This window comes from Phaseolus vulgaris, chromosome 2 (assembly GCF_051622355.1).
Source record: "Phaseolus vulgaris cultivar YP4 chromosome 2, ASM5162235v1, whole genome shotgun sequence".
NCBI classification, from domain to species: Eukaryota; Viridiplantae; Streptophyta; class Magnoliopsida; order Fabales; family Fabaceae; genus Phaseolus; species Phaseolus vulgaris.
This window is the reverse complement of record NC_143499.1, coordinates 50,161,925-50,182,767: the sequence shown is the minus strand read 5'-3', so window position 1 is coordinate 50,182,767 and position 20,843 is coordinate 50,161,925. Positions and strand designations below refer to the sequence as shown.

The window sequence follows — 20,843 nt, the reverse complement described above, 5'->3', positions numbered from 1 at the left end:
TGCCGATGCACCTTGTCATTGACAAGCCTTAATCCATAGGTGTCATTGTCATCGTCATCGACAAACCTAGAAAAGCACGTTTGGGAAAAGCTCATTCATGAAGGTATAGTTTATGATCCATAAAACTTGATCTGGAAATTCTGTTTTGGAAATCTTGTTCTTGAATGCATTTTATGTCTCAGATTCTTTTCTTGAAATTCTACTGTTCTTGAAATTCTGTTATGAAAATCCTGATCCGAAAATCATGTTCTGGAAATTCTAGAAAGCTTGTTCCGGAAGATTTCCAGAACAGGTATTCCAAAAGTCACTATATGAAGGAGACCCTGGTCATTTTAAAAATTATGGGGGTGTTGTTGGAAATTAGGTGAGTGGAGGAAAAAGCCTTTTTTTAAATTTGTTTGTATTGAGCCTTTATTAGACCTTGTATATGTTTTTATTTTTTTTTGTAATTACGGACTTTTTTTTTTAATTTTAGGCCATTGTTTCCTGCACCCAATGATTTTTGACCTGCATCCAATCAACTTTTGAATTTTCAAAATTGCCCTTCATTCTGGAATTGAAAATCCAGAAATAAAAAGTACATTTCAGAAAAGAAAATTTGGAATAGTTTTTTGTGTTTATTAGGAAAATAGATTCTGGAAACGTATTTCGGAAAATGGATTCCAGAATCTAGAAAAGTGTTCTTGAAATCCAAATCCAGAATGTATTTTGATCTGCACCCCTATTATTTAAAAACTAAAAGGGCATTTTTGTAATTTCACATTTAGCATTAACTGCAGGTTCAAAAACTTTGGGTGTAGGAAGCAATTGCTTTAGTTTTAAGAGGTTTGTTAGATGGGTCTAGTAGTGTTTGGGCCCATGAGTACAAGGTCCCTACTATATAAGCCTTATATTGGAGTTTCTTTATCTTTTATTCCTTCCACATTTTCTGTTTTGTCTATTTTTTTTTTTGATCAGCAAAGAATAAAATTAAATTAAGAGGGATACAAAAGGGGTATCCCAACCCTTAGTTTGGTGGAAATTGTGGGAAATAATCCTGCACAAGGATAGTTGTCTATCAGGGTTGATTAGAAGAACTACCTCCTCTGGTTTCACTGGAGGAATCAGTTATCAAGCGACATTGTTGCATCATGATCTTGTTAACTTCGAAATTCCTTCGAAGTATCTAAAGATTGCTAGTCTTGATGCATATTGCGCATCCAATTTTGATTTTTCTTGGGACAATGAGCCAGCTCTTACTTTCTTGACTCAATCTTTAATTTTGTATGTTATGCTCACATGTGTTATTGGATCCAAATCATTGAGGAAACTTTGGATGGTATTTTGATTCAACACTAATTACAGTTCTGCTACTAAGATCCCTTTGAAGTATGCAATGGTAAAGATCCACTATTCCTTTTGATGGGCTTTATGTTCGAAGGTTGATGGGGTGAGAATTTGATGGGCATTACAATCTGTTCTAAGGTTGATGGGGTGAACCGTCTCTCGTAGTATTGGGTATTGGGTTTACCAAATTATAAGTTCTTCTAAAGTTTTGGTTTCCAAAATTAGTCAGTTTGAAGATTACTGTATCAGCAGTACCACATTAATCTGCCCCGGATTTTTGTGGGCGAGTTAGTCTAAAAAATATGAACCATCTTTACTTCACTCGTCATTTTTGTGACTATTTAATTTGGTGACAAAAATCTACGGGGACTAAATTGAGGGCTTACTCTAATGATTTTATGAAGGTGGGTTGGTGGTTTAAATTTTGTGGAGTTAGTGAATAGTTTAGGCAATTCTGTTATATAGTTAGAGAGGAAGATTAATATTTTGAGGGAGTCTTTTGCACCTTCATTTTGTTATGGAAAAGGAATGTTTTTGTGGCTTTTCATTGGTGTTCTGCTCATAGGACATTCTGATACTTGGTTAAACAGGACAGATTTCTGCATCTCAATTTTTATATTCTTTGTATTGACTTTATATTGCATAGAATATGTTCTGTTATCTATAAAACTGAAACTGCATCTGTCTTCTGTGATAAATTATGTCCTTATTTTGATAAAAGTTGTTCTAGGAATAGAAAGAGAGAAGAGTGCACTATGATGGAGAAAAAGGAATCATTGGACTAGTAAAAGGAAAGTCAAAAGAGTTTGCAAAAGCAAAACTTTAAAACATATCTGTAAAAGGGCTGGTCACTTTGCATATCAGCTGTACTGATACCTTGAAATAGACCAACATTGTATCATTTGCAAATTATAAGTGTGAAAAAGTAACTTCCTCAGTTCTTATAGTTAGGACCTTGATTAAACCCCTTTCTATAGCTCTGGACAACATTGTCTGTCAAGTTTGTTTGTTGTACTTATTATGTATAGTACTTGTATCTTTAAATTTTTGTCTTCCTTTTCTTACTTTTAGGGCACCAAAAGAAAGAGAAATGTAGTAGTATACTTGATTTCCTTATGATTTGTGTTGTTATGCAGTCTCTCCTTCACATTCATCTACCTTGTCTTAGTAATTCTTTATGTTTCCTGGATGCAGAAGTTTTCGACGGAAATATATGAATTTGTACAAGACTAAGTTGGATTTTCTCCAACAAGAACAGGTGGTTTCTTTTCCTTCTTCTTTCTTTGAAAAATATTGATAGGAACCAAAATATATGTTATAATATAACCAAACTATTGAATGATTTAATTTTGGTAATTAGGATACGTTTGATATGTGCCATATAGTTTTTTCTCTATTAATTCAGTTTTGGCATGTAGTTTAGCCACACACGGTTTTCATTACATTTCTCATTTTCTCTTTTCAACACACATGGTTTAGAATATTTATTTTGTAATGTGTCCTGTTAATGACGATTAGATTTTTGTTTATTAGATAGTTGATGATGACGTTCTTCAAGATTTGGAGCAAATGGAGAAAGAATCAGATTTAGATGATATATTGAATTATCGATCTGCTGCAGAATCTGAGATGCAGGTATGCTCCAAGTTATTTATTGAAAAATCAGTGTTCATTTGTTGCTGTTATATTCCTTATTTGACATGCATATTTTATTCAACTTTGAAATCCGAGAAATGTTTGTTTTTGGGATATTCTCTATTACACAAGGGTTTTAAGTGTCTATCATGAAGTGGCTAAGTATATAACTCCAAAGATGTTCTGTTTGATGAACATAGGTTTCCTTGTACTGATTCCTTTCCTAATGCTCCCAAATCTGTCAAAGATCTTAATTTGTATTTTAGTATAAGTCGAGCTCCTTTGCCAATAACTTCTGTTACACTTGAGTCTATTAATATGCCATCTATCACCTCTAACCTATTATCTTCTGAGTTTGTTTCTGTTCGTAATATAACTACAATGGTTAACACTCATCTTAAGCATAATAGATCTAAATCTGGTATTCTGTAGTCCAGAATTCATCCCTCATTGTTTCTCTCTCATTCCGTACCTAAAAATTTTAAGCAAGCACATGAGGATGCTAATCGGTTGGCTGCGATGCAGCATGTATACAATGCACTTATGAAGTAGTAATAGGATGCACTTATGCAACAAAATATACGGGACTTAGTATCTCTACCTCCTAATAGACAAGCTGTTGGCTGTAAGTGGGTTTTTAGATTCAAGGAAAATGCATATGACTCTTGGAAACAACAAGTTGAACCTATCATAAAGTCACTCAGACTTCACAAATTTGTTGTAAATCCTGTGATTCCTCCGCGTTTCCTTTATGATGATGACTGTGCCTCTGGAACAATGAATCTGACCTATGAAGAATGGGAAGTCCAAGATCAAATATTGCTTTTTTGGCTTCAATCAACAATGTCTAAGTCTATCTTGTCCCGCATTCCATGGACGATATTTTTAGCTTACATCTCTTGCCAAACCTTTGTCATTGAAAGCATTTTGTAATGTTGATTAGGCATGTGATATTGATGATAGACGTTCTACCTCGAGAGCGACCATTTTTTCTGGGTTCCAATTTAATATCTTGGTGGTTCCGCAAACAGCAAGTCACTGCTCGTTTTAGCACAAAGAATGAGTACAAAAGTTTGGCTCGAAGTTCTACTGAATTAAGATGGCTTCCTACTTCGTTCACTGAATTGCAAGTTTCATTAACTAATCCTATTCTACTTTGTGATAATCAAAGTGCTTTCTATTGCTCACAATCCGGTGCTTCACAGTGGCATTAAACACATGGATATTGATGTTTTCTTTGTGTGAGAAAAGATTATGGTCAAACAACTCTATCATATTCCCATTCTTTATCAATGGGCAGATGTGCTGACCTAACCTATATCTTCCTCTTGTTTTGATTTTCTTAAAGGAAATCTCCACTTGAAGAGTGTTTTACTGTTAGCTTTTATAGCTGTCAGTTATTACTGGCAATAGCTTTTGTTGTGAGCGGTTGCCTATAAATAATCTTGTAAGATTCTTATTTCATAAGAGTGAAAATCGTAAATAGTTCAGTTTGTTAACGAAGTTTTCTATCTTTCATTTTCTTCAAGACATTTTGAGATGTGTGATTTGTTTTCAAATGTTCTCCTTTAATGTTTACAGGAATTTCTTTCAAGGTGTTCTACTCCTAACGATGGCAAGTTTAACACTGATATTCCTACAGAGAAGTCTTGCAATGATGAACATACAGTTAAATCTCGGGGATGGTTAAATTGGCTTTCTCGTGGTATGCTTGGTGCAGGGGGAACTGATGATTCAAGTCAATTTTCTGGAGTTGTGTCATATGATGTTAAGGTACATGCATGTGTCAATGCACTTGCTGTTGTTTGGCTGAAACTAGTAGAAATAAATACTAAAAAAATATGATAGGGACTTGAGTACTGTTGGGTACCTAATGTTACTTCTAGTTGTATAAGATGCTTGGTAGAGTATTGAAGTGTTTTGTCACCCCCCTTAATAGTATGTTATTTAGGTTGGGTGACGACTAACTGATTAAAATAAATATCTCAAATAATCAATCATAATTCTAAACAATGAGAAGCTGGCTATATTTGTTGGTGAGAGAATTGATTTTTTTTTTGCTTTTCTGTTAGCTCAGAACATTTCTGTATGCAAATGAATTTTGAACATCAGAATCACATACTGCATTGTGTAATTTCTGTTTGACATCACCAACACTTAAACCAAAAATTCCATTTTTTTTATCTTACAGTACGGCCCTTATCAGTTGCTTTCTGTATTTTTGCAGGATATGTCTGAAGCAACTGAATTTCATCCTCTAGTTTCGTCTAGCTCTGATGCTGCTGTAAAGCATGAATTATACATTTTTTCAATGATGTTTAAGATTGATGAGATTTCTGCTACGTTATGTAGCAAGTATGGTGCTCTATTCGTTGTTCACAAGCATTTTAAGATACTTTTCTCACATCATTCATGTTAGAGTAATGCTTTGTTCTGAAGTACGTGTCATACTGTTTATACTGTTTAATTTAATGTTTCTTTCCCAGCTGTTAGCCTTGTAGTTAGAACTCAGTCTGGAGTATATGAGTGAGATCACTTACTGTATTTAAAGGAACCTGTTAGAGGTTCATTCCTTCTAATTTCAAAATGGTGAAATCTGTGTTTTAACTCCCCAAACTCGTTTTCCCTCACTTTCTCCTTGATTTTTATCAATTCAGCACTTTATGATTTTTTTATTTAAAAGAATTAGAACATAATCTCAATTTTAGAATGCTACTCAGTTTTTCATTTACTAAACTCCGTCTCTTTGAGATGATTGTTATGTGTGATATGAAATAGAACATGTTGCTATGTACTAGGACTCTTTAGTAGTCAACTAATATGTTTTTTTCCCAATCTTTCTTTCATTTTCTAAGGTGGCATGCTAAAGGAATTGCAGAAATAATTGTTGAAGGTGGAACCATCGAGTCTAAGATCTACAAAGATCATGGAATTGTTATATCCAAATTCAAATCTGGGAAAATGGTTGATCTAAGCAACAAGAAAGTTGTTGTACATATTCAAGGGGTATCATTCTTATAATTTTTTCTGTATATTGAATAAACAAGTAAAACAATTTGGGTATTTTGTTTCTTCTTTCCTTAATTGGTGGTATTGCAACTTCTTTCTGCATCCAGTGGTTATTAATATTTATAATTTTTTCTATATCCACCGAACCTTTGTAAGCTTCCAGTTTCTTTAACAGATATTTTTTGCTCTTGGCATTTTTACTGATCGACACTCATTGCCAGAGAGTAGTGTTACTTTTATGGCCATTTGATAGAGTTTTCCCCAGTTTGATATAAACCTTGCTGTGACAATTTTCCATTTAACACACATTGTGTTATTCCCAATTTTATTTTACTGGATTCCTAAGATTATTTCATTTCAATGTAAAAAAGATAGAACAGAATGCTAGGAACTTCAACCAATAGTTATTCTACTTATACTATTTCAATTTCAATTCTGTTGACACCGATGGTTATATACTTTGATTTGCAGCCTGTTGAAAATCATTTATTGGACAATTTGGATAATTCTTGCAGCATTCGAGTAAAATTTTCATCTCAGGGAGATATGGACATGTCAGTGAAGGTATCCAACACTGTGTAGTAAGTTGCGAGCATTGATATGCTTGTGTATGTATGCATATTCAAAGCTGAAATGTCCTGTTATATAATTTTCTTTTCCAATTGTGTTAACAGGGAGTAGTCAAACAACTTGAAGTGACAGTTGATACAAACATTTTATCAAATTTGTTCGAGTTTTATGATGTCTTTACGTCCTTCAAATTTCATAATGAAAGGGTATGAACTATTTTTATTGATGTCCTGTTATCAGTATTATTTTCCTTATTCCTTGTTTCTAATATTGCTAGAGTTCTGACAGAAAAATATTTTTAAAATTTGAACATGGGATTGTTTTATGCTCTTTGCCTTTGTAAGATAGGAAGTGGTTTGGGGGAAACTGTACCCATTGTAGGTTCAGGTCTCTATTTGCATTTAGTAAATTAGGCTATTAATGCAATGTAGATGGTATTGGCACATTAATCACATGCGTAATACACCCTCTCAAGTTGGATCATCATTGTTAATTGTGTATACGTTAACAAGCTCTTAAACCCTACTCCCATCAAGTGTCTTTTTGAAAGTGAGCTGTTTATTCTTTACTAATGTCCATTGTGTATCAGTCCTTGAATATTTTCATGAATTAAGAGGCAACTGACTTCTGTGTGTTTAGTTGTTTATGAGCGTCAAAATCCCATAATTTATGCTGCAGTGAATATTTCCTTGTACAATTTTAATTACATAATTATGTGATTTAATTACATTTCATAATTAGGAGGATTAATAGGCTGACAGTATATTTTATATTTATTGTACAATATCATTGATGCTGAACTGTAGGGTAGATATTCATCATAAATTAAGATTTTTTCCGTTATTAAATCTTTGTATTCTATTTAAGAGCAATTGCACTTCTATGAATAATATCAAAAATAGTTTTTTCTGACATGGTATCCACGATAAAAAATCCTTGGGAACCACATATAATCAAATGTGCAGCATTGCTGTAAAGCCACACCCCTTTCTTTCTTTTGTTGTATTCATTTGCGTAGTCTACATTGTTGCAACACCACAACCCTTCCTTTCTTCCACTGTATTCCTTCTAGGCTTGCATTAGCATACTTCAAACCTAAAAACTGCCCGATACTCAAAAACCTCATCCACTACAAAGTTCAGAATAGAGGAGCTTCTAAAATTAAGGGATTTCTGCACATTAACAAAACCTGCAAACAGAAGCAACTCCTCTTTAGCATTCACAGGTAATATTGCTTACTCCTATGCACTCAAAATGCCTAAAACTCCTCTAAAGATGTATGGGTAGCTGATTCTGGAGCCATAGACCATATGACTCAATCATATATTGGGTTTATATATAAACCCTGTCCAAGCAACAAAAAATTGCACTTGGTGATGGAACTTTCACTAAGAATCTTATTCTGAAGGCTGTTTTGCATGTGCCCAAATTGTTTGCCAATTTGATTTCTGTTCACAAGCTCATAGTGGATTTATATTGTTTGGGGCTTTTGAATCCTACAACTTTCCAATTTCAAGATTAGGAAACGTGCAAGGTAATTGGACTTGCTAAGCAAGACAAGGGGCTCTACCTTTCAGAGGACGCTAACAAGTCGCGTAGCTCTAAGAGTCGACTTCTTGTCTTTGATGTCAGAAACAACTCTCTAATAAAGAAATAAATCTGGTCACGCCAGCTTTGTTTAGGTCATCCATCATTAAGTAGGAAACTAAATCCTAAATAGGAAAGAAATTATTGCCATAATGAATTATCTAAAAATTAGCTAAACAAAAACGGTAATTGAGTATTCATACAGAAAATTGCATATTTACCAACTATATAGGGAAACAAATCAACCAACACAAACGAAATATTAACAGAAATATTTCTGAGGATCAAATAGAGACTTTTTCCTAGTTTGATTCCTTGTTGACAAATAGTAGTTCATGTTGAGGATGATATATATTTTTATTTGTATTTTGGTGATAAATTTCTGTTGTTTATGTTGAAAAGCAGGTGTTGTTGTCACTGAATGGAATTGAAAATGACAATATTAGACTCTTATCCAAAGCAGAGTAAGTTGTAGTGTCAGGTTACACTTTTATGTGAAATCATCTCTCAAACAATGATGGTAACATTTGGGTTTCTTTCAATTTGCAGATATATTTCTGTAAACCATAACAAAGTTGTGTGGGATGTTACTATTGGTGATGTTTCTGTTTATTTTCCTTGGAGGAATACAACATCGGAGTATAGCAACTTGGTAACTACTGTATATTACCAAACTAGATATATTGTGTCCAATATTGTTTGATGACATCAGTGAACTAATTAGTTTAACTGTGGAATAAAAAGGCATGCGATATTACACTGTGAGTAGTAGTGAAAATTGTATCCATTTATTCACTAACCTTCAAATCAACATAAATCCAACAAATCTTTGCAATCATAACAATATAACTTAATAGATTGGATCGACAATTACTAGTAGATGATTTATTATTGAGTTTCAAAGGGAGAAGGAGAAGACATTTGATATAAGTTTATGAAATTAGTGTAAATGATTCAACCCATGTACAATTAAGTGTCATTAGGTATATACTGTTTCAGAGATTAGAAGCACTAGCTTCTAGCAGAAGCTTTCAAGACCTCTAACTAACATTAAGTTGGTAAGTGATTAATTACAGATGTCCTACTGAACTACTGCTATACTAATAAAGGAAAAGTGCAGAACAAAACTTTCCTCCAATATGTGTATTTGTTGGATGCTTTATAGATATTTTGTGTATGGGTTTGGGCCCATCCTATCAATGTTGTCAAATTCAAGAATCTTAAGAGGATCATAAAGGCAATAAGGATTGTAACTCGACTCGGAAGAGTTAGAAAAGTTCTATTCATAAACTTGTGCATGTGTGAAAAAGAATATAGATGAACAAGTTAAAAATAAAATTAATATAGATTATAAAAATAACATAATAAGTTGTTTAGTAAGATCCCGTTCAAAACTACAAATAGGTCATCTTCTGTGTAGAATTTCAAGGAAATACATAGTGAACAAAACAACAGAAGAACAAAAGTGAGAGCAAAACAACATGAGTGCAAAAAGAGGGCAAAAAGCTAGTCGCAATGATGATGGTTGTTCGACAACTGTGGCAGCGGTAGTGTCAACGTCATGAGGTGCTTGACCCCACAAATTGGTGTTCACAATCGTCAAACCTAGCTTCTCGAGATGGGAAGGATCGATTTGGCGCATGATCCCTAGATTTGGATAGCAATATTGCAATCTCGCCAACTTTTCAATTTGGCATCTATGTTAGCTCGACCCCTCCTCTATACTTGTGGGTTCGAGCAAGTTTGTGAGTTTACTCGCGATTTTGACAAAATTGATCCCTATGTAATGTGATGTATGGTATATTATATTTCAGGTTTGGTCTACTAACATACATACAATACAAGGGGATTCTATCACATAACTCTTCCATTTCTCTGTAAACCCTCCATAATGTTCGTTAGAACAACACGTCAAGATATCGGACAAAAAATGGTGTTATAGGAGTAATGGCTTGTTGCATTTTCATCCAAAAATAGTTATATGAGGAGAGAACTTATAGAGAGGAAATTTTTGTTAACAAGTAGTAAAGAAAAAAACTATATTTTTAATGGAAGCATTTTGGTTTTTTCTTTTTTGTCATTGATGGATAGGATTATTTTATAATATGTTTTTAACATAATAATTGGACTAATGGTTTATTTATTATCTAAACCTTGTAAATTTTACATCCCTATGGTTAAACTACTCTGCATTTTTGAACATTTTTTTTGGTTATGGTAAGCAATGGATGTTCTTCAACTTTGAGGCACTTTTCTTGGTTTCGTAATACATTTTATCATGAAATAGTGATTCAGTGTATTTTGTTGTTTATGTTGTCAGGCAATTTTGTTGGAATGAAATGATTTCATTGATATTTCTTAAATATGACCTTTGTTTTTCTATTTATCATATAATAGTTTTGGAGGATAGATGGTATATTTTGTTAGAGATGCCACATCGACTAAAGATATTGATATTTCATAATATAATTGGGTGCAAACTTCACCTTATAAGTTGGTTTTGTAAGATGTAGTTAGGTTTAAAGTTCACTTCTTAATATGGTTTCACAATCATTTAGAGCCTATCCTAGCAAGAGTCTGTAGGGCTTATTAGGCCACCCGCTATCGGGTCGTCATCGGACCACCCATAAATATATAGTCCTACGCACGAGTTGATAGGTCTTGGCGTGAGGGGTGTGTGTTTGAGATCCGACATTGACTAGAGATAAGGATATTTCATAGTATATAAGTGGGTGCAATCCTTATCTTCGAAGCCGATTTTTTAAGGTTGATTTTCGCTTAAAGTTCACTTCTAAATACTTCATATCACTAGCAATCATAGAATTGCAAAAAAAAAAAACTTATTTCATCTGTAGTTCAGTATCACTGGCCTGCTGTTAGCTACTGAAGGGATCATTTATGTTGATAGTGTATATTGAAACAAAAATTTGCACTGAGTTTCAACAATTTGGTTGAGTATTAATGGCCTGCTGTTAGCTATTGAAGGGATCAGTTATGTTGAGAGTGTATATTCAAACAAAAATGTCAACTGCGAGATATCTGAGCAAATGTAGTCTGCAGAGAATAAATATGGAATGTCTAAAGGCTGATCTTCTTTTTGCCACTGTTTTCTTTGTTTTCATCCCAGTTCTTATATTTCATTAATTCATAGTTGCATATTCTTATTCTTATTAAAATTTTGTTTAAGTTCTGATTCAGTTGTCATTATTTCCCTAGACATTCTTGGTAGGCTCTGTAATCCTCTTCTTTTCTTTATCCAAAGTAATAATAAATCAAGATAGAAAGGGATTAAAATATAAGAGCTCTCAAACTATGCCATGAGATAAGAAAAAAAGAAAAATTATGAAATGAAACATGTAACACAATATGCCAAACTCTCTTTCAATCTTTCCTTTCTCTCTCCAATCTTTTATGGTATCAAGAGCAAGCTATGGCTTCATCATCAACCACTGCAAACAATTCTTAAAATTTTTCTTCAAAACCCGAGACTCTTCTTCCTCACATTTTTCATAAACCCATACCCCTGAAGCTTGATTCAGATAATTTCTTGGTCTGGAGACAACAAGTCACTACAACTCTCCGCAGCCTTGATCTTCTTCACTTCTTGGATGACTCATATCTTCTTGGCTCATGTATCCCACTGCGTCACTTCTTGGATGGCTCATATCTTCTTGGATATGTTTGTACATTCCTTCATCCTAGAGTTGTCCTCTTGATTGGGTCTACAAAAATAAACAAAAGCCCAATTAGACCCATATTTGCAATTAAATCAATAAACAACCTCTAGGTCTTCATCCTCCTTATCATGTGGTTGTGTGTGGCTGGAGGCTCTGCCATCAGTTTGTCTCCTTCTTAAAAATGTGAAAGAGGCGTTTGATCATATTGAATGGCAACAAGTCACGAATGTTGAAATACATACACTTGAACATAATGATACATGGAAGTTAGTTCCTTTTTCCATTTGGATAGAAGATCTATTGGACAACATCTGTTAATGTTAATTAATTTTAAGTTGAAATCTAACAACAATTGTTTTTTTTTCACCATACTAACTCTGAAAGTTTTATCATCAGTAATTTTTTACTTGCACTTCGGTTCATAATTATTTTTCATTTTATGCTTCTTATTGATGATGTTTTTGAGCAGGTAATGAATTCAAGATCTATATGTTTTAAGTCCACAAATGGTCTTGAATATTTTTCTTCAAAAGTTGAGGAGCAACCCTATTCTGTGAAGAAATTTTTAAATTCATTATCCACATTTGGGCTTTGTATGGGCATCCAACTTCAAGATCTATATCAGTTTTTTGATGTTACACTAGATGATTTTATGGTAAGGCTGTTAGTCTACATGTTCTTGCGGTTTTTTTTTTTTTTTTACATTTGTTATCCATCGTTTTTTATTTTGGTAACTATTGAATTGCTTCTAAATACTTCAGATCACCGCGATAAATTCTGACCAGTCAAAAAGAATTTCTATTCTTGAGAAATTTAGTGTTTCGTTCTTCTTGGCATTTTGCTTGATCCCAGAGGAGACCATTTTGAAGCAATTAGAGGTGATTACTTTTTGTGATATGGAGTAAAATAACTTGAACATGTACTTAATACAATCTTGTCTCCCATGCAGTAATTTTCTGTTCTTTTTCTGTGTTCTTTCCCCATCTCTGGATACCTTATACTTCCTAATTTCAGGTTTATGTATCTATTGAATCACTTAAAGCACACTTCTCTCCTTCAATATATGGTGCATTCATAGAATTGATGAACCATATGGCCACATTGCATTTAATGGGTGAATTTGGAGTCTTAAACTCCTCACATCCTCCCAATATTGTTTCAGTTGTGCCAGCATATTCTACTTTTGGCATATCTATTGTTTCAAAAATTGAATTGGTTGATTTGGAAGTTCACCTTGAATATGATGGAGATAGCCACTCAGAGCTCATGGTTTCCTTACAAAATTTGGTCGTAAGGTACGTTCAACATAATGCATTTGACTGCCATTTTCTCCATATTTTTATATTAAATTGTGATTGTTGAAACTTTTACTTTGTTATTTAATCTCTATGGAGGGGCCATTCTTGTATGTCATTTTTGTGCTTGTTTTATGTGAATTACATTTGATTAGAACTTTGTCAATATCTAGCTAGACTTTTCATTTTGACTGTGGTAATGAGTAACACAGCATCCATCATCAATTTAAACTGTTCACCTTCACTATTTATATCGGGATATTCGTGTTTTTTGTTGTGAAACTTTTGATACCTTTTTGTGCAAAAAGTAATGAAGAGAGCATGCAAAGGATTCCAAATGACGGGTGCATTGCCTGGTGGATGAATTCGTCCTCTCTGAAAGCAGAGTTGAACTCCTAATACTTGGATTTGTAAATCAGCTCTAAGAATGTTTGAGTGTCACGACAGTGTTCTGTTTTCTTGTTGCTTTAGATTGGTTTATGTATATCTATGATATCTGAATGCATTTGGAAATTTGTCTTAACCATTATAGCCCCGACGAAGCAAATTATAGATATTTTCAAAATTCAAATCTTCACATTTTGCTTTACTGTTTGCAGGTATGTTTCTACAGAATTTGAAGAGTTTTTTGTCAGTACGAAGTCTGTAGTTATCGGTGCTAACAAAATGAAAGAAGACAGCCATGTGCTTTTATCTGGGAATTTATTATCGCCTGGTTCTACAGTTGGAGAAGACTGTGTTCCTGGACCAAATATTGAATTTGATCAACATTCTGATATGGCTTTGCTTGCTGATTCTTGTTTTATTATGCATTATAAATCTTCCAGAACTGATGTGGTTAGTCATAGGACTTTTATGTACTTAAGTAATACTGATATCCACTGCTACCCTCTTATTACTGGACTGCTCATTGGATTCTTTCATAGGTTGTCTGCCTATACTAGCAGTTTTGAGAAATCCTGTGGCAGAAATACTGTTGACTTTTCAAAAAAATTTGCGGGTTTAGGGTTACAGAAGTTTGGCTTCTCAAATTATTTTAATTCTGGTTCCACTGATTCTGCTTGCATTCCAATGGATTCCTTTCCTTTTGTAACAATTCACAATTCTGGTTCTCTTGGTAATCTAGAGAGCGCACTTATACATGGCAGTGGTGACTGGAGAAATTGTTTTACCGCGAGGGACAGAAAAGTAGAAAATTCCAACATAAATATGAGGGTAGGGTCCAAAATGTTCCAAGTCTTTCCCTCAAAATCCAAATCTGATTTTGGATCTGCTCATGAACCGGAGATTGTGAGCAACTGTGATATTTTCCATACTGAATTACACCTATCTGGAATAAGAACACATTTTCATGACTCATCATGCATTATTGGGACAATCAATGTGCCTACATGTAAGTCTTCTTTATTATTTTGTGAAGACAGTATGGATATAGTGTCTTCTTGTGAAGGATTGGTTCTTACATCATCTTGGGGCCCACTAAATTTTCAAGATTATCTATGGGGTCCCTCTTCACCCAATTTGTCTCCTATTTTAAATATACGAATCAGGAAAGGACAGAATATCTCTTCAACTTCTGATTTGGAAATAACCATTGGCATCCAGCATGTCTACTGCATGTTACCTTCTGAATATCTCTCCATTATTATTGGTTACTTCTCATTATCTGATTGGAATGGTGCTTCTTGTGAACAGTATTCCTCTGGAGAGCACAGTGATATAGATGTTGAAAGTGAAATGAAGATTATGTATAAATTTGAAATCTTGGACTCTAATATAATTTTTCCAGTGGAAAGTAATGACCATCAGTTTATAAAGATTGAAATGCCACAGCTTTATTGTAGTTTCACTGAGAGTTCTGGTGTTGATGATGTTTTAAAAAGCATTCCTCCTGAATGTTCAGTTCCTATTCATAAGCTTGCCAAAAGAAATGATTGTTTAAATGTGTTTGGACGAGACTTGATTGTATTATTCCTTCTTTACAAGAATGATTTGCCTGGCTTAGGAACAATTGAGCGGAATACAGAATTTCTAACAAGTGCTTTAATTGCACCCATAAATGCTGATGTTTGGGTTAGAATTCCTTATGAAAGCAAATCTGACTTGAAAAGCACTTCATCAATATGTTTCATGACAAGCATCAGCAGTTGTCATGTTGTTGCAGAAGGTATTTTTTTTCTACTTATTTTGCGTTCCCTCCTACTTTCTTATTCATTTACTTCACTACTATATTTGTTAGATCATGAAATTGTAATAAAGGAACTTTCCTTCATTAACAGATGACCATTTTTTTGCTGGATGTATGGCAATACGTGATGTTGTTGATGAGTTTTCCTCAATTGATGATCAATCCAAATATTTTAAATCAGATGTTCTGCAATTCCTTCATTCAAAGAGAAGCATGGGGGCAACTCAAACTATTTCTCCAATCATGATGGCCTCAACTATATCAACAGAAGTTAAATGTTGCACACAATCTTTATTTATAAGCTTCTATCACAGAAAAGAAGATTTTATGGTGTTAATAGCCAAGTGTGACTTGGGGTTCACTTGTTCTGCATGCATATTGAATGATTCCTTGGCATACTTAGACTTGCGTTTCTCTACCTTAGTGTTTTACTCTCCACATGATTCTGTTTTAGCAAAATGCAACCAAACCTCCTCTGCCATGTCCGTACTTGGTATTTCTTTTTCTCAATCTAGTGATGGGAAAAATGAACTGGGCCTTTGTCTTTCTTCTGCTGATTTTTGGCTTCATTTGCCTGAGTGGACCGAGGTTGTTAAATTCCTTAATGATTTTCATGCAAATTTTGAAAAAATTCCAGGGCAAGCAATAACAAGTAGTTTGACTGTGAATGCTTCTGAAAGCACCTCAGTACCTTTTACCTCACAAGAGATTAAGAATGATGTCTTAATAATTAAGTCAGAAAAAGTGTGTATTACATTTCACATCCCTGTTTGGGTTGGCGAAGAAGCTTGTGTGGAATTACAGCATGCTGAAGGTCTCAATGTGAAACCTTCAAGTGTATATTCTGAAGCAAAAGATGCAAAGCTTCTTACTGTTTCTTTAAACATGAATGTTTTTGAATTAGTCATAAGAAGCATAGGTATTCAACTGAAGTCCAAAATTGATAAACTAAGCAGTGTAATAATTATAGTTGAGAATGGAAGGCATACATCTTGGCCACTTCTTGATGTAATTGAGGTTGATGTGGTCGCTGTACTCTGTAAGAATCATCCAAACAGCAGCAAACTCAATGTGGAGATTATATGTGATAATGCCAATATATGGATTTCACATCCTGCAATTCATTCATGGGGTGCTGTAAAATTTGATGTTCTGGAATCAGGATCTTCTCAAAATTCAATTAGTGGCATTACTTTCAAATTTCGCATGAGGAAGGTTTCTATTCTTATAACTGATGGAAGGGTATGTTGATATCACCTTATGCTACTTTGTATTTCATTTTACTCACATTTGGTTCATTAAATACTAATTGTTTGATTCGTATTTTGGTTTAGGGTTTAGAGTCTAAAATTTTAGTTCCTATATATTCAAACAGTTTTTTAACATTCGCTGACTTATACTTACTGAAATTGGACCATGGATCCAAATACAGTTGATGTTGGGCAAAAAACCTTATTAAGTGTTTTGTGTTCCTTGTAGTGGAGCTATAATGGGCCTGAGCTTGAAGTTCTTGTCAGAAACATCTTTTTTCATATAATTGCAAGTGGAAAGCAGATGGAATGTTCTGTGAATGGGGACCTTCAAGTAAACTACAATAACATAGAAAAGGTGTATTGAATAAAAATTCTCTCTTGATACATACCTTCGTTATTGTTTAAATTATTTTGCATTAACTATTTGCTTGTGGTTGTGTTCTGCTAAATTGAAGGTGTCATGGGAGCCTTTTATTGAGCCTTGGCAGTTTTTGTTGACTTTGGTCAGGGAACAAGAAATGAGTGTTCTGCCGAACAGGTCTGTTTTGACAAATATCGTTCTCAAATCTACAACTCAGCTGAATATTAATATCACAGAATCCTTAGTTGAGGTATATAAAATTGTCCCTTTTTATCAGTTTTTGTAGAAACCTGTTATTTTGTCTTTCTAAATCATTTCTTTCCAGTCAGTTTAGGGGAAACTAAGGAAATAAGTAGTTCAGGTTCTTTGTTTTTGGTGACTGATCATTTTAATAGCCTTACAATGTAATTATTATTATTTTTTCTATGATAGTGGAAAACTAATTTGAAGTATCAGTCCATCCATTCGCCCTGTAGTTATAATATGTAATTCTGTCCACAAATATAAATATATTTTCTTAGCATATCAAATTTATAGTGAAGATTCCAGTTCTGGTTGGTCATGTTTCTATTCTTGTTTACTCCAACTAATTTGATTCCTTTGAATGACTGATCAATTTTGACTTGAAAGGATAGTCTACATTCTACTGTTTATTATATGCTGTTTATGGGAATTTTGATTTTCATATTTAATTTAGACTTTTGGCTTGCATGGTTTTTTGGTCTAGAGTGAAAAAGTAAGATAGCAATCTTGATAATCTTCAATTATTGTTTTGTCTGGTAGTTTTTAATATCTTGTATTTGTCAATAAAAAAAGGTGCAAATTTAGCCTTTGAGTGTTTCTTTTTGCAGTGTCTTTCACGTGCTACAGAGATGTTCTTTGATGCTCCAGGTCTAGTCAGATTGGATGAACATAAAGGCAACAAACTTTTGCATTCACCATGTGCAGAATATATGTCTGCTAGAAAATGTGGTGCTCCTTATGTTTTGCAAAACTTAACTTCAGTGCCTCTTTTATATCATGTATATCATGGGCTTGGCAATGCTGATGGGGTTCGTGGTTCTAATGAGACTCATGCAAAATATGTGCAACCAGGTTCTTCAATTCCGATATACATGGATGAAAATACAGAAAAGAAACTTTCTCGTTTCAGGCCTTCTCATTCTTCTGATAGTTTAAATGAGCAAAGGTCAAATGGATTTGCTCATCATTATATTACTGTACAGCTTGAAGGAACTTCAAGGTCATCTGATCCAATTTCAATGGATTTAGTGGGATTAACATGCTTTGAGGTTAATTTTTCCGAGTCATATAATGAAACTGCCGAGGATAGTAGTCTGAATACAGCCCCAACTTTCGTTGTTCCGGTAGTATTTGATGTTTCGGTGTTGCGCCATAGCAAATTAATACGAATATACTCCACTGTATGTACTAATTGGTTAAACGTTTTCTCTAGAGCCTAATTTTTCTGTTTACGAGGATTCATCCATTTTGCCATCCTTATTAATTAGCTTTTTATTATACAGGTTGTACTTCTAAATGCAACCTCAACAGCTCTTGAGCTGCGGTTTGATATTCCATTTGGTGTATCACCAACGGTACACAATTTTCTCCTGCTATTTAACAATTTCCACAGTTAGTGGTTTGTTATATTTATATAATGTTACTTTATGATGTATCATTTCATTACTTCAGATATTAGGTCCAATACAACCTGGGCAGCAGTTTCCACTTCCACTTCATTTGGCTGAAGCTGGCTGTGTAAGGTGGCGACCAATGGGGAACTCTTACTTGTGGAGTGAAGCTCATAATCTCTCCAATCTTCTTTCAGTTAACAGCAAAGTTGGAAATTTTAAGTCTTTCATCTGCTATCCATCTCATCCAAGTAGTCTACCATTTCGGTGTTGTCTATCTTTCAAGAATATTAGCTTGACTTCATCTGGCTGGCTGAAAACTAAGTTCCCTGACGATGATGTAAAGAAGCACTATATTCATCATTTGATCTTAAGTGCTCCACTAATAATTAACAATTACCTGCCTAAGGATATTTTGTTGATAAGTGAGAGTGGTGGTGTAGACTATACTGTGAGAGTTTCAGAGGTTTGTGATTGTTGTTTTCATTTTATTTGTTCATTTAATTTCTTTGTGTCTGTGTATTTCATCTTCATTACAGGGGTGCAACAGTCTAAAAGACTTAACATATCTTTTTTGTAGGTGGGAACTTCTGTATATCATATTGATCCTTCTCATGACCTTGGACTGGAGATCTGCATTGATGGATTTAAATGTTCTAATTTTAAATTTCCTCGTTTAGAAACTTTCTGCACAATGGCAAAGCTCACTGAAACCAAGTTTACATTTTCTGAAACCCTTAAATTTGAACCAAATAATTCGGATGGTAATTGATTTATCTGTAAATTTTTGTCTGGTATTAGTTTTGTTAGTTCACGCTTAAAAGTATTTTCTTGCCCTTGTAGGTCCAGTATATGTTACTGTAGAGAAAGTGATGGATGCATATTCTGGTTGTAGGGAACTCATCTTTTTCGTTCCCTTTATTTTATATAACTGTATGGGATTTCCCCTGTGTGTCATGGAACCCACTGGTGAAACGAATGAAAGGGGATTTGTCATCCCTTCATATTGTGACAGGGGTAGAAAGGAAATGTTATCTTATAAAAAGGATGGCCTTTCTTTGCTTACATCCAACCATGAATTATCTGCGGAATTACCTCATAATCCAAGGAGTTATATGAAGAATAATACCATTTCTTGCAGAGAGGATGGTAGTGCAAATTCTATTGGCAATTACCATAAGGATTTGGGAAGGCATCAAAGAAAATTTGATTCTATATTTCGAAATCCTTCTTCGGGAAGATTGAAGAGTACACTGAGCTCAAGGATCCAGTCCACTTGGAAGGATTCAGGTTCTGGTAATCATGATCATGAAAAGGTTCGGCCCTGCATTTATTCTCCAAGCCCTGAATCCTCTGCAAGCGATGCTTTTGTTAAAGTCAGTAGATGTTTTGCTGAAGATGTTAAGCAACAGTTGCCTCATTCCTTCTGGTCAAATCCATTTTCTCTGCTACCACCAAGTGGTTCAAGCACTATCCTTGTTCCTCAGTTGACTTCAAATTCTGCATTCATTCTAGCTATGACATCTAGCTCAGTTGCTGAACAATATGCTGGGAGGACAAATGCAATCACTTTCCAGCCTAGGTACATATTGATCTTCATTTATATTGTTATTGATGAAATCCGTTAGTGGACCTACCATTGACGGTGCAGGCTTTGAATGTGGTTGGTTCCTAGACATGGCAGTAAAGCCTCTTTGATTAAATGCTCAAGAGTCTGATCTTACTCTTGATTTTTTTAAACTAGTATAGAAAAATCGTATTGACCAGCATTATTCACCCTTTATTTCAAAAAGGATGTTCATGCTAGGATCTGTGTTGTAGTTGAAAACCATTATGTTGCCGTGTTGTGAATACCTTTAGTTGTAGACAATATACATAATTGTTTATATTAGTGTCTTTTCTTGTAATCGTTGTTATCTAAATGTGCAGATATGTAATCAGCAACGCATGTAGCAAGGAAATATCTTACAAGCAGAAAGGCACTGATGTTATGTTTTATTTAGGAATAGGAAAACATGATCATCTTCACTGGACAGATACAACCAGGTATGTATATTGGATAGTTTGTATTGTGTCTTTATTTAGGACAAGTGTAGTTGTTTGTTTCCACTAGAAAAGAAGGTTCTTTTCAAGATGTTATACACATACCAAGCTCAGTAGTGCTGGATGTAAGAGAGGGTATTTGTGAAAAACCGAAGTCCCACACTGACGACTACAGGTAGTTTCAAAATACAATAAATAAGTGAGGGCAATCCTCACCTTATAGACTGATTTTTGCAGGATTGAGTTAGGTTTAAACCACTTCATA

At 34.2% G+C, this 20,843-nt stretch overlaps 1 protein-coding gene across 13 annotated transcripts in view; it reads left to right on the top strand.

Annotated features, from left to right (window-relative positions):
* Positions 1-20,843, top strand: part of LOC137813029 (uncharacterized) — a 50,830-nt gene that overhangs the window by 14,134 nt on the left and 15,853 nt on the right. For 7 of the 13 annotated variants that reach the window (XR_016518977.1, XR_016518976.1, XM_090299318.1 and 4 more), the window contains 22 exons: positions 2,521-2,584; positions 2,860-2,961; positions 4,543-4,734; positions 5,189-5,316; positions 5,817-5,967; positions 6,442-6,534; positions 6,645-6,746; positions 8,530-8,591; positions 8,677-8,779; positions 12,274-12,459; positions 12,566-12,682; positions 12,819-13,099; positions 13,699-15,266; positions 15,379-16,529; positions 16,767-16,895; positions 16,996-17,151; positions 17,753-18,325; positions 18,428-18,499; positions 18,597-19,001; positions 19,116-19,299; positions 19,379-20,117; positions 20,465-20,581. Coding sequence is in view for 11 of the 13 variants with exons in the window: in XM_090299318.1 (XP_090155444.1) it covers positions 2,521-2,584; positions 2,860-2,961; positions 4,543-4,734; positions 5,189-5,316; positions 5,817-5,967; positions 6,442-6,534; positions 6,645-6,746; positions 8,530-8,591; positions 8,677-8,779; positions 12,274-12,459; positions 12,566-12,682; positions 12,819-13,099; positions 13,699-15,266; positions 15,379-16,529; positions 16,767-16,895; positions 16,996-17,151; positions 17,753-18,325; positions 18,428-18,499; positions 18,597-19,001; positions 19,116-19,299; positions 19,379-20,117; positions 20,465-20,581 (6,675 nt within the window). In the remaining 2 variants the exon portion in view is untranslated. Of the gene's footprint in view, positions 1-1,275; positions 1,379-2,514; positions 2,585-2,859; positions 2,962-4,542; positions 4,735-5,188; positions 5,317-5,816; positions 5,968-6,441; positions 6,552-6,644; positions 6,747-8,529; positions 8,592-8,676; positions 8,780-12,273; positions 12,460-12,565; positions 12,683-12,818; positions 13,100-13,698; positions 15,267-15,378; positions 16,530-16,766; positions 16,896-16,995; positions 17,152-17,752; positions 18,326-18,427; positions 18,500-18,596; positions 19,002-19,115; positions 19,300-19,378; positions 20,118-20,464; positions 20,582-20,843 lie in introns of those variants that run through there. The other 6 variants (XM_090299320.1, XM_090299317.1, XM_090299322.1 and 3 more) reach the window with 6 other exon arrangements.